At 39.1% G+C, this 13,675-nt stretch overlaps 1 protein-coding gene across 4 annotated transcripts in view; it reads right to left on the reverse strand.

The window, feature by feature from the left end:
- ABCC8 (ATP binding cassette subfamily C member 8) overlaps nucleotides 1-13,675 on the reverse strand; it is a 74,615-nt gene that overhangs the window by 11,933 nt on the left and 49,007 nt on the right. For all 4 annotated transcript variants that reach the window (XR_004368033.3, XM_030273846.4, XM_030273845.4 and 1 more), the window contains exons 22-29: nucleotides 11,687-11,824; nucleotides 9,188-9,313; nucleotides 8,383-8,482; nucleotides 7,591-7,838; nucleotides 6,892-7,052; nucleotides 5,661-5,730; nucleotides 4,859-5,016; nucleotides 3,586-3,678 (exon numbers count right to left, since the gene is read on the reverse strand). Coding sequence is in view for 3 of the 4 variants with exons in the window: in XM_030273846.4 (XP_030129706.4) it covers nucleotides 3,586-3,678; nucleotides 4,859-5,016; nucleotides 5,661-5,730; nucleotides 6,892-7,052; nucleotides 7,591-7,838; nucleotides 8,383-8,482; nucleotides 9,188-9,313; nucleotides 11,687-11,824 (1,094 nt within the window). In the remaining variant the exon portion in view is untranslated. The remainder of the gene's footprint in view (nucleotides 1-3,585; nucleotides 3,679-4,858; nucleotides 5,017-5,660; nucleotides 5,731-6,891; nucleotides 7,053-7,590; nucleotides 7,839-8,382; nucleotides 8,483-9,187; nucleotides 9,314-11,686; nucleotides 11,825-13,675) is intronic.

Consider the following 13,675-nt stretch of genomic DNA (forward strand, 5'->3'; position numbering starts at 1 on the left):
TTTTAAAATTTGTATTACCATAGTGCCTAGAAATGGCAACAATTTAAAAAGTATTAACTCGAAGAACTTCCCATTATAGTAGCACCCATATTAAATGAATGTATTTGTCCTTATCATTAAACAAATGGGGCACTTTGGAAAATAGAAGTCCAAGAACATGGCACAACAAAAAGTATTAGCTTTGAAAGAACTGCTTCTCTTCCCTGAAGGAATTAGTGCACAGTACACAAAACAGGATTAATCACAAATAAGCCTGTTTACAGTTTTTTACAGTGAATTTGCACCTACTCATCTGAATAGCCCTGCCGATGAAATCTGCCATGAATTAAGCAGGTATGGGAGGTGATTCCTTGCTGGGGTCTTGGCAAGTGTTCAAGTCAGCCAGTCACCCCTTTCAGCTGGGCATATTTAATTGCATAATTGTAAATAAAAGTGATGTCAATAATCAAGTGTATCAACAATTACAGCTAATAATGCACAAGCCTGAAAAGTCTTTTCCAGGGTAATGATATAAAGCTCAAAGGCCTGAAGATTTAGTTTAAGCACCCAAATCTTGCCTTTTCTCCCTTTTTATTACATGATAAAGTTTAATACACTTGATCTCCCCCTTTGAAACTTTACCTTATCCTTTAGCTACTATGGCTGTGACAAGCACTGATTATTTATAAACTCAGCTCTCCTAATACTGATATAGAAGAATGCCTATGTATGAAGTGCATGGCTTATAGAAGCTTTCAGACTCATTCACTGCAGAGTAACTTAATCTTTCTTCTGAGCACAATAATGACTTTACATAAAAAGTTGATGATGTTGAGGAAAAGAAATAATTCAGCTGTCCACAACTCAGCCATGTGCTAAGACATAAGAGACGTGTCTGCTGTGTGCAGTGGGGAATAATGGAATGGCTTGGATTGGAAGGGACCTTACACATCATCTCATTCCAACACCCTCCATGGGCAGGGACATCTGTCACCAGACCAGGTTGCTCACAGCCCCATCCAACCTGGCCTCACACACATGGGGCATGCACAGCTTCTCTGGGCAACCTGTGCCAGTGCCTCACTGTTCTCACAAAAAAGGATTTTTCCCTAACATCTAATTTAAATCTACTCTTTTTCAGTCTGAAGCCATTCCTCTTGTCCTGTCATTACATACTCTTGTAAATAGTCTCTCTCATCTTTCTTACAAGTTCATTTTGGGTACTGGAAGGCCACAATTAGGTCACCCTAAAGCCTGAACAAAGGCTGAACAAACCCAGCCTTTGCTCAAAGGAGAGGTGCTTCATCTCTAATCAACTTGGTGGCCTCCTCTGGACTTGCCCCTGTCCTTCCTGTGCTGGGACCCCAGAGCTGATGCAGCTGCAGGTGGGCTCTGAGCAGAGCAGAGGGGCAGGACCCCCTCCCTGCCCTGCTGCCCGGGGCTCTGGGTGCAGCCCAGGGTCTGGGCTGGCTGTGAGCACGTCGGTGTGCTACACAGCAGAATGGCTGCTTCCAAATCAGGCATTAGTGTCACCATGTCAGGGCTAGGGTGCCCTTCCTTTCCTCAGGGCTCACTGCCCTCAGAGCCTCAGCACACAGACGTGGCCGTGCTGCTTCTGCAGCCAGTTCAGCCACATTTAACATCCCTATCTCCATACCACCAGGAATTGTGTGATGCAGATACTCGGAGAATGTGAGGTATGCATCATGAGTCAGTCATGCACATGCACGTGGAACAGGGATGCAAAGTTACCACAGTTGCTGGATTGATGCAAAAATATCAGAATTTCTCTTCAGAAAGTGTCTCCAGATTACCAGTTTAAGATATTCTTAAAAAGAAGTTTTTGCAGAATTCTTCACATTTACATTTTGTTGATTATTTAACACAAATGCTATCTGAAGTATCAAAATAAACTATAAATCAGGCCAGGGCATCTGCTGAAGGTGTTTTTGTAGGTGCAGCAGTAGCTGTCTTTCTGAACTCCCCCATATTTTTTTGTACATTTCTTTCCATATGAATTCTGAATAAATCCAGGATGGGGAGTAACCAAGGGTAAAGACACTTCAGGAACAACTGGCACCTCCTAACAGAATGAATTCCTGAGTTAGTGTTATTTTTAGGGATGCTCACGCTAGTAAGTCTAAACTCCACTCCTGCTAATATGTTAGGCAGCTGAAAAGCTACACAGCCCTAAAAATAACTGGGTTAGCAGCTGAGGCAGGAGGCTGGCAGACAGATGGAACACAGAACTCACTGAACATACATGGCTGGCTGGGTCAGAGACACGTCACTTACTGCAGGATTTAAGAAAAAGGAGGCACCAAACACAATTCTTTGACAGAGGAATTAATTCCAAGGTGACAGGAAGAATCAAGAGGGAATGCTCTGACAGACTGAAAAATTAACTAGATGGCATTGAATATTGTTTTATGTATTGACCAGAAAATATACAGCCATAATGATTCAAAGATACCCTTGATCAAGTAAAAGGATATATGAATGAAAAAAGCAGAAATTAAAAGAAAAATTGATTTTCCTGAAAATTGAATATGGACATAACTATAAGCCGTAGAACATTGCTGGCACTTAATTAATTAAATATTCAATAGCAGTAAATAATGGAAACATTAAGCTGCTCTACCACTCTTGAGTAAGCTACCTTCAGTTCAAAATAATAAACCCTTAATTTTGTTCTCTCTTTGATCTATTTATAACCTATTTAAAATTGTTTAAGTTACCTTTGTGCTTTACTTCTATTACAAAATTACAGTTATAGGTTAGGAGGAATAAATAAATCCTACTGTTTCAAGAATAGAAAGGTAACAGTAATAATTAACTGACAAAATATGTAGATGCCATCTAGATGAGAATCTAGTGGAAAAGTTGACCGTGTTTGAGTCACTTGGGAAAAGACAAGAATAGCCCTAGATCAGGGAAAGCAGCTGGTAAACTCAGCAGTGGTTTTTTATTGGTACCTCTGAGGTATCAGCATGACTGCCAGTTTTCTAACGCACATATAGAACCCAGGCACATTATCAGGTATTCCTGGGCTGCCCTCCTGGGAGCTTATGTGGATGGAAAAACAAACCAAAAACAGGCAAGGGAACACTTTGCCTCCAGCTTGTGTCTTTCCAAAATCAGTGTAAACACCCACATTTTCAGCTAGCAACCTGACAAACAATGCAGGGTTCTACTGTAGCCTCTGAAGTCAGCAGCATGCACAGCTTATCTGCCCAGGACATGGACACACATTAGTCTGTACCAAGTAGGTGCATATTACTTCTGCCATGGAAACTGTCCAAGCCCATCATCCGCAACACCACACACTGTGGTAATTGCAGGCTAATTTAGCTTCTTAAATCACATTTGCCCTCAAATTCTTTTTTCAGGCTGCATGCAAGTGTCTGGACAGCAACCACAGGACAGATGACCCACGTGTGCTTGTTCTTTTTACAGGGACTCTTCTACATACAAAATGATTAAAATTCTTCAGTGTTTGATATCCCCCCTTGCCTATGTTGTGAGGGCTCTTTCCAGACAGAACAGTTTAAGACATAATATTACCTCACTTTTGAATATCTATGTTTCTTAAAAAAAAAATTGTACCTGAAGGCTCGGATGGTGGTAAGACCTTCAACAGTCTCTGAAAAATGGGAGAGTAATGGTAGCTGAGTGCTGTCATCCAGCTGCTGCAGGTCCCTGGAGAGGGTTACGAAAAGAATTTTGTAAAAAACCAGTCTTGTTTTGCAGTTATTCTCTTGACTCAGGCCCAGGGAATGAAAAGGAATAGCATCATAATAGTCATATACATAAGATTCAGACAGATTGTAAAGCAGTGCTGCAGGGGAATGAATTCCCCAGCAGGATTTTTCTTTTAACATTTAACTTGCTGGAGTTCTGAAGTGGTCTTTTCCCTTCACTTCCTTCCCTCCTTTCTCCTACATTCCTTTTCCGTGAACTCAATTTTTTATTGATTTAAACACCATTCTGTCTCTGTACTGAACACCAATTTAATGGAATGCTGCAAATAGGAGGTCAAGTTAAGCAGAAGACAGAGTGCACCCCCAGATAACAGCACAACTAGGGAGCCAACAGTACCTCATAAACTCAGTAAATGAGAGTTTGCACTCATTATTAAGTTGCATTTCTCAATGCAATTTCTCATATTTAGTCCTCATATCAGTAAAAGCACCTGTAGGGTGAAATCTACTTAGTCTCAGTTTCTTCCAGCAGGAAGTAAATTGGTCGCAGATTCCCTCTCAATCTGTGCATATATGAGGGAATATGCATGTTTTTGCATTGCTGCAAACATTCCACAAGAGGGGAGCTATCATCTTAGAAGAAGTAAAGTCTCAGACACAATTAAAATTTTCATACTTTTAAAAACTAGAAGGCACCCAGAACAGGAGAGGAGGCTTGTGCACACTGGCTTAATGGCTAGCAGTACCACTATGGTTATGCTGCATTCTGCAGCCTCTCCTGGACTTCATATATTTCCACTTTCACCTGCACAGGCAGACTTCAGTTTCCCTGTCCACATTTTCTTGCAGGCACCCAACACCCAGCCCGTAGGGGAGGACAGAATCCAGCTGGGGTTTTTTGTGTCCTGTGAGCTCCAAAAACCTTTGATCATGCACAAAGACCCTGCTCATGCAGAGTCTGCCTCATGCCAGAAGTTCTGCTCGAAGAGCTGCTGACAAAGGCCCTTGCAAAAGGACGCAATTCCACTGCAGTGCATTTGTCCCACTTGCAGACAGCGCCGCAGCCTTGACAGGACCAAATTTAACCACGCAGCTCCCCTGCACTGCAATTGTGCAATTCACTCCTGCACTGCAGGAGCTGTCCCCACTGGCAGGGTGGTGATGGTGTGTGCCCTTACCGGGAGGCCACTCGGAAATACTTCTGGATGAAGTAGCACATGATTGCCAGGGGCAGCAGGGCAATGAGGAACATGGGCGTGACGTAGGAGATCACAGCAAGGGCAGACACACACAGCAAGGTGGAACGGCTCAAGCACTCCAGGGTAGCTGGGATGTGCTGTGCAGAGGAGAAAAAAGCACATCTTCCATAACACGCCAAACTTAAAACACTACTTCCTTTCTCCTGCTTCCTCAAAACTTTTATTCCTTTGGAGCATTTTAAGCATACAGGTCTGCTCTTGAATTTACCACTGGGTTTTGGGAACATCTGAAGGGATTTCTGTGAGGCTGCTTCACATCTGCATTGTGAAGCACAATCCTCATGTCAGAGGATTACAGATGGGATGCAGTAGATGATTTTAGCATCTACATATATCCTGGCAGTGCACGCTGGGGTAAATAATAGTAATTTGAATTTCAGTCATTTCTATTCTGGGTAATAGCATTTGCTTTTTCCTCATTTCATTTCCTCAAATGAGGCTGTTTACTCACAAAGTAGATACTCTTTAATTTAGGGATGTCACTATTGATCTTATTTTGCTTTCCTTTTCTATACAGGACATCTTAGCAAAATAAATGTTTTTTCAATGTGCATGTAAGATGAGGAGCTCATTCAGAACTGAGAAAATCACGATGCAAACTGATACAGTCAAAATTATAGTTCATCCATAAGCTTCATCTAGATAAATCTGTAATAAATAAAACCCACTTTTTCAGATTAAGATAGGATAACTTGAGAGCTCAAAAAGATTTAATCAGTACCTGGTCAATGGTATTGCAATCAGCTGAAAATCTGTTTAATATACTTCCCAGAGGTGTTGTTTCAAAAAACCTAAAATGGTACAAGGAATGGCAAAGTTTACAAGAGTAAAATTAGAATTGATTTGTCTTACCTAAGCTAGGTACTATATCACAGTAACAGGCAAATAAATTGACAGCCATAGGAAAATTTCTCATTTTGCCCAGGCACCTATGGCTTTCCAATGAAATGGAAATGTCTTGAATTTACAAGCACAAGCATGAACCTACAGCCACTTAGAAACCTACAACTGCAAGCATGTCCTCAGCTCCCTCTACTGCCTAAGCCATGGACATCACATGATTACACTTGAAAAAATCCTTTCAGATTTTAATTTGAAGCCACATCAATTCAGGAAAAATTCTAAAAAGTTAAATTGCAAAGTCTTGCATATTTCTGGGAAGAGAAAATTTTAACAATAACTACTGTTGGAATAATATATTAAAAGACATTTGGATCTGCAAAATGCACAGTCTATTATTGTTCTGCAACTGTTACCTGTTCCATAACTCATGTAGAACTTGAAATCTAATTTTATCCTGGAAAAAAATAATCTTAAAAAAACTTTGAGGTTTTTAATGTATATGATTTTTCCATGATTTTTGGGTCAAATATAGTTAGCTTAAAAATAAGAAGTTTTTTTTTTCCCTAGAGCTGCAAGTTTGAATCCAGCTACACATTTGCTTTCATGCACAGGAAAAAAAAAAACTTATGGAGGACAACCAAGGCTCCTGCTGGAACAAAGTACATCCCAGTATACTCTAATGATGTCTGTAATGACACTTGTCTAAGCTCATTACCTTTCCTAGACTTGCACAATCACTGCCTGACAGTAAATATTTCCAGTGATTAAGATGATGAAGCATGCTATGAATTATCTGCACCACATATTGATCAATAATTGTGTTTTCTCCCTAATTAAAAACTGCCAAGAGCAATTAAACATGCAAGGAAGAAAATCTCTGAAGTCACAGTCGGGCAGCAGAGGCATTTGACTTGTGTCTAGGAACTCAAGCAGCCTGGGTACCATTTTCAAAAACTACTCTGAAACTTGACACTTGGTGATTTTTCATGGATATCTTAAAAAATATGTGATGTACAATCATTTCTTAGTAAAAACTGCACTTAGGAGACTCTTGAAGTAAAGAAGACAAAATTACTATAATAAAACTTCTATTACAATCAAAGAAATACCTCATTGGAGCCAAAATAATTTTATTTAGTAAAGAAGAGTGTAGCTTTTTGGTGACTTTCAAGCCAGTCCACTCCACTGCTATTGATGTGACAAGACATAATACAATGCCAAGGCAGCAAAGAATGCTGAAAACTTTTGAATATGGAGAATGGTCAAATTCCTAAGAAACAAAGAGAAACACAAATATTCACTTTAAATTGCAATTAAAATATTATGGCGAACACACAAGTACAAAAGTGAAAAAAGGTTAGAGTATATATTTTTTGCTCCCTAAATTAAACTTTCCGTGATTTTCACCCATCTTAAATCATAATTTATTATCCTTTGAAGAGGCAAATATCTGCAGGAAAGTAAGTGATAAATCAGAAATTTAAAATCAAGGAACACCATAAAAAGCCCAGGTTGCTGTGAGAATGCAACAGTGCAGGGAAAACAAAAGAGAACTCTGATATCAAAATTACTTTAGAAACCCAGGTTTAGGAATATCAGCTTGGTGACTAAAATACAGTAGATCTAGCAAAAGGAGAACAACACACCAAACAACTTCATTTTACTGCACTGTCTATGCTGTGTATGTGTATGGAGTGGCTCTTTAATAGAAAAAGAGCACACTGCATACAAATCTTGGAGCAGAGGTTGACGGCAGGAGAACACCCCCAGTTAAATAATAAGAGGAAGGTGAACAAGGCAGTTCCTACCATGCACTGGGAGCAGTTTTTTGTCTCGGGCTCGATCTTGATAGAAATGGCATGCTCGGTCCAGAGGGCCAGGCAGTAGTCAATGGCCACCATCACCGTGTGCTTCAGCAGCTGGGACAGGAGCAGCAGGGGCAGCAGGAGGATCCCTGCTGCACTCAGGTACTTCCCACAGGCTCTCCAGGGCATCTTGGCTCTCTGATGCAGCACTGAAGACAGGTTGTCTTCGTCATCACTCTCTGTTACTTCTTCTGCAAGGTGCAAGAAAAAAGGACAGCCGTGCTGACATACGATAAAGGGTGGCTCTAAGGTCAAAGGATCTGCTCATGCCTGCATGTATTAACCTGCTCAACTTAATAGTAATGCATACCAAAAAGATGCAAAACCCCTCAACACCTGGCGATCAATTTCTTCAACCATGTTTTTGCAATGGGAAAGCACTGGCTGGGTAAAAATAAATTGCAATCTTTTTCCTTTGTAAAACCTTAAGCAAATATGTTTAGCTATTGACAGGTGAAGTTCACCCAGCATCTTGTTTAATACTTCACTCATTATTAAATCATATTTGTATATAAGAAAAAAACCTCAGAAGTCTGGAGGAAGAGATGACTTGTGAATGCTTGCAACCACTCCAGTCCAGAGGTCATAACAATGGAAACAAACACTCCTATAAATCACAACCCACATGAAAAACGTTTTAATTTCTTGCCAGTTTGAAGGGTGTTAATTCATTCTAATATAATTTAACTGTGAAACAGTAAAATACTGGCAGTGGGCTCAAAGGATGCCCTTTACCTTCATCCTCTTCATCATCTTTCAGCAATGCTTCCCGGGAATACATCGTCCTCCTGAGATTCGTCCTTTCCAAAACAGGGTTTTCCTCAATAGTTGTTTCCTGAAAAAGGGACAACTCATGTGTTTTTAACCAGAGAATTAATACCAAAAAAAGTGTTACTTGTGATAAAACTGTTTCCATTCAATGAAAAATACAAGTGAGAATCTCACAGCAGGCAGCTGTGATTGATTTTCTAGGTCTGTGTAAAACCAAAGGATATAAATTAGATCTCTAACATTCATTTCAGGTTGTCAATCCCAACCCTCCTGGAATTTAACTTGGACAGTTATCTCGAATTAATAAGAACTAAGATTAATATCTCATTCTTGTGTTATAAGTGTGAAAGACAAAACATCTTCATCATTTAAGGAACTTGATTTAGGCATATCTGAAAAGCTTCCACCCAAGGCAGTGAGTAAATTCAGGCATACCTATAAAACCAGCTGTCAATATTAGCAAAGCTTTTCCTAAAATGGCTATATTTATATTCCTTAGGTGACAATATTTTGTTAGGGCTTCCTATCAAGGAATGGATAGGGCTTCCTATCAATGGATTAGAACAGTATCGAAGAAATATGACATGTCCAGATGAAGGAATTTATCTTAAGAGATAAATAATAATGGTAGCACTAATACTACATTCATTTTAAGTTAGACGTCACACACAGCATGTCAACTCTTGTTAAACTTTTCAAATTAAGGCAAAAAAAAAAAAAAATAGACAACATTTTGTTGCATATATTGATTGCCCTGCCCATCAAAAACCTTCTCCAGCTCTTGGTCTTGTCGATTCATTAATGTCTTCCAGTGTTCAAAGAGCTCAGTCTCTGATTTCTGAATGTCCTTGAGTGTTCCTTCTCTCTGGATGTTACCATCTTTCATTGCAATTATCTAAAGAGTCAGAAACACAAGTGGTGAGATAAATAGCCAGGCATGTCTATTTATTTTAAAGCTATGTGTCTATGCTTTGACAGGATTTTCTCTTTTCTTAAATAAATAATATTTTCATGAACAAATCTGTCTTCTAAAAAGACAGTGACATTATCTCTTGGCTCCATCCCCTTCATTTAAGATACTGAAAACCCAGAAACTTCCTGTACTCCATGTTTTCAGAAAAGGCTGCTTTTAAGAAAGAAGACTGGGATCCCTGTCAGCAGATCTCTTCCTAAATACATGTCATTAGCAAGATAAGATTTTAGAGTTCTCTTACCTCCTAAAAGGAAAAAGCTTTTAGCAAGACACTGAGTGCAGGAGGTTTTGCCCTCATTCAGGCAATTAGATATGAGCATGCTGGCTCCTTCTCTGATACCATGGACTGATAAGGAAGAGATGGGCAATTTGAATCCCTAAAGCTTTAAAAGCATAAAATAGTGGACACAGTTTGGAAAAGAAAAATATCCAAGCAAGACAAAGTCTGCAGGGAGCAGTCTCCAGCTTGTGTCAGTGTAACCACGTTATACACACAATGTAACTACCACCACTCTGGAAAATTAGGCACCCAGATTGCAAACCCCCATCATTACCAAAGACTTAATGCACTATTTATTTTTCTCTCTCCCTGGAAACTCAGAAATTTCCATGGGCAGGGAGTGGGGAAATAAAGTATTTCATTTATTGCTAAGAATTTACTTTCAATTATTGCTATGAATTTAAACCAGAGAGAAGGTAAAAAAAAAATAAAGAAAATAAGGATCTTTTGGTGCTCAATTTATTCAGAAAACCTGCAACTAGGCTGGACCTTGAATTCTTCTGAGGGTTTTGTTGAAAAGATTTAGAGGGACCATACACTTCAAACTATATTTTTATTTAGAATTTCTTAATAAAATGAATAATCCCTATTCACTCAATTGGGTAAGAATTGCTAAGGATTAATGAAATCTACACCTAGAGAAAAAAACATGAACTATTTTGTAACAAATAATTTTTATTATAAAGTTCATACAAATCCTTCCTGTGCTACTGTTTGAAACATTCTATTTCATTAAAAAATTACACATCTAGAAGATAATAAAAATAAAGCAATTTTCATACATCTCCTAAAGCACCAACATGTGGAAATGGGTCTTACATTCACAAATTAAATTAAAACAATTACACTGAGGAACCGCAAAACACTCATAGCCTTTAAAAAATTTGCAGATATATAACAATAAAAAAGACGTTAAGATGGACTCATAGGGAGGGGAAGAAGGTAGAAAATTCCTGTATCCCAAGAGACACTAATTTGAAAACCAGGACTGTGTTGAGAACAGTGGTAGCTCTAAAGGTAAACAAACAGCTGAGGGACAAGGTCACAGCAGAGACCATAAATAACAATTGTTGCCCACCAAAAATCCAATAAGAATAAGATGAATGTCTATCTGCAACTTTATACCAAGCCAACATGAAGCTCAGGAAGCAGCTGCAATATGATTATTTATTGAGACCAGGAAACTGCTGCTATAGCCTGTGCAAGATGTGAAAGAGAAAAGTCCTGCTAGGAGGTATAACTGCAGTCATCAATCAACATGGGCCAGGAGACCTGGGAGGCTGGAAAACTGCAGGAATAAGTGCAAGGCCAATGGGAACCAATGAATTAAAAAAAAAAAAAAAAAAAAAGAATCCAAACCCCTGAAAATTCCCTCTTCATCTTTGACATTTCCAATTACAAACTGGTATAGAAAGCACACCTGCAATTTTTTTTCCCTTTAAAGTAAAGATGTAAAAAAAGAAACCTAACAGAACAATCAGATACTATACATTTCTTAAAATCTTAAATCCACACAAAGGGAAAAGAGGTTCTTAATATGCTACATACCAGTACTAACCACAAGGAAGCACTGTTTTTTTTTCCTTATATTTCCATACCTCTCAATATCCACTTTGCATAAATGCACCATTTCCTGAGATAGTACAAATTCCTAGTAACATCCCAGCAGAGGCAAAGATGTTACTCAAACATTTCACTGTTTTGAGATCAAAAAATTAGCCAAAATTTTCCAATACAACTAATGTCTTGGGATACTCAATATATTTAAAATGTAGCCTGCTTTCATAAGAGTATTAAGTAGCAGCTTTATGAAAATCTAATGTATTTAGGTGTTCCAAGATGGGAATCTCAAAATCATGGCTCCTCTATATGGCTGATTTTCAAAAGATCTTTATTACAGATTTTCTCACTGAACTATTACTTGGTGGAGAGATGAAGTGAAAGCACTGTTTGCAGCAAGACATGTTCCTGCCATGTTTTTTCCTCCACAGAAAAATTGAGAAGAGGTTCCTTACCCAGTCAGCGTGGGGCAGGTATTGCAGCTTGTGAGTCACCAGCACAATGGTCCTCTTGTCCTCCCGCAGCATCTTCAGGATCCCTTCTTGCATGAGATGGTCACTCAGGTGGATATCCAGGGCAGAAAAAGGATCATCCTGCCATGGGGATAAGGGGTCAGCTTTTGGAGCCAGAACTTGTGGGATCCAAGAGAACTGACAGGTTTGAATACCAGTAAAGCCAAGTAGATCAACACAGACACACAAAAGAGCCATCAGATCAAAATTGTGAGGTTCCCTTAATTTACAGAATACCAAGCCCTGAACTGTGTTTTGCAGAGAGGACTGAGTAAAGCCAGCTGTGTCAATTCTACAATTCTGTGGGGTTTTCTGGGACCTGCTCCTCTCTCCAGATGTCTTCATGGCCCACACAGCTGGAAAGCATGGCTTCTGTCAGGCTCCAGAAAATGTCCCAGTGTGGGTCTGTGGCAGATATTGCATTAGTGCTCCAGGCACAGGGACAATGAGCGTATTTCTGTTTCCCTTGAACATCACTGCCTTCAGTTGTTGGGTTTGTTTCTTTTTCTTTTTTTTTTTTAATTTGTTTTTTTTTTTCCCCATAAATCAATACTCTATTAACAATGAATCACAAAAAATCACAAAAGAAGCAATACTGATCATTTTGCTGACTCAGCTCACGTGTTTGATTTGAGACCTACATTATCTTATTGTATCAATCAATTATATGCAATTAATTTAGGCATAAATTGATCTGTACCATCTTTTGTGAAACCTATTTACCTATTCCTATTTATATGGAATCACAAATCTTGTGATTTGATTTGATATTTCTGCTTACAATAGCAATACTGGCTGCAGGATTTACTTAGTGTTACTATTTCATACTATAATATTACACTAAATCAAGGCTTCATTAGAAATCAAAAATACCTGAAATTAGCAGTAACATAAATATGACCACTTAGATTCTAATAAACCAGAGCATCAGAACATAAAGCACCTAGGAAGTGCTTTTAAAACACAGTAACTTCATGATCCAGAATTTTCTCTCAAAACTGTGTGTGCACTGTGCTTGCTGAGCAAGGATGTTGTCAACTCTTCTGACCTGGCACAGACCTGAACATCAGCCATATGACATTTATACTTGTGAGAGTGAAGTTTCACAGGTATTTTTTTACATAACCAGCCTTAAAAGAACTGAGGTTTTGCCAATATTAACATATAGGATTCCTGGTTATTTTCTAGATATTAAGACTGGAAGTAAAATTTATTTGTAGGTGTTTTTCCACTGTCAAACCATAAGAGAGCCTGCTGCTATTAGGAGGTTATCGAGTGTCCTTCACAGAAGGACAAAAAGGGCAAAACCAAGTTACAGACCACTAGTGGATCTGCTGATTTGCAGCACCTGACCCAACTGCTCCCTACTCTCCTGCACTCTGATCTTTGCCTGGAAAAGCCTTACACATGAAGCAAGCACAAACTGATCAGCCTAATTACAGGGAAAGGTCTAAATAGCCTCCCTTTCTTTTAGGGATGCCTACTGTGCACAGCTTTTTTAATCCTATGTGATTTATGTCTCACTGTCATAACAGCTGGATTCAAACCTTCTAGAAAACCGAGCTCAAGAAGGAAGTCCTAAATTGAAAAGCCAGCCAGCTCACTACAAGTGAGTGTGTAGGATGCATCTGTTTTCCCACCTGTGAAGGTGTTAGAACCTGCTGTCACTCTCTTTCAATAGCTGAAGGTGGGACAGGATATACAACAGGCAGTTCAGGGTGCAAAAGCAGCTTATTTTGCTGCAGAAAGGAAACACCCCAGACATAATGCAACATTAATTTTAGGCCTGAGACAGGTCAGGAATTTCATGAATACAGTTGAAACAATTACATTTCCAAGACCTAAAGATAGAAGCAGGGGTCAAATTGAATTTTCTACATACTGAGAGGATAAGCATCAGCATTGCAGTGTGCAATACCTGCCTGTCTGCAG

Source organism: Taeniopygia guttata, chromosome 5 (assembly GCF_048771995.1).
Source record: "Taeniopygia guttata chromosome 5, bTaeGut7.mat, whole genome shotgun sequence".
Classification (NCBI taxonomy): domain Eukaryota; kingdom Metazoa; phylum Chordata; class Aves; order Passeriformes; family Estrildidae; genus Taeniopygia; species Taeniopygia guttata.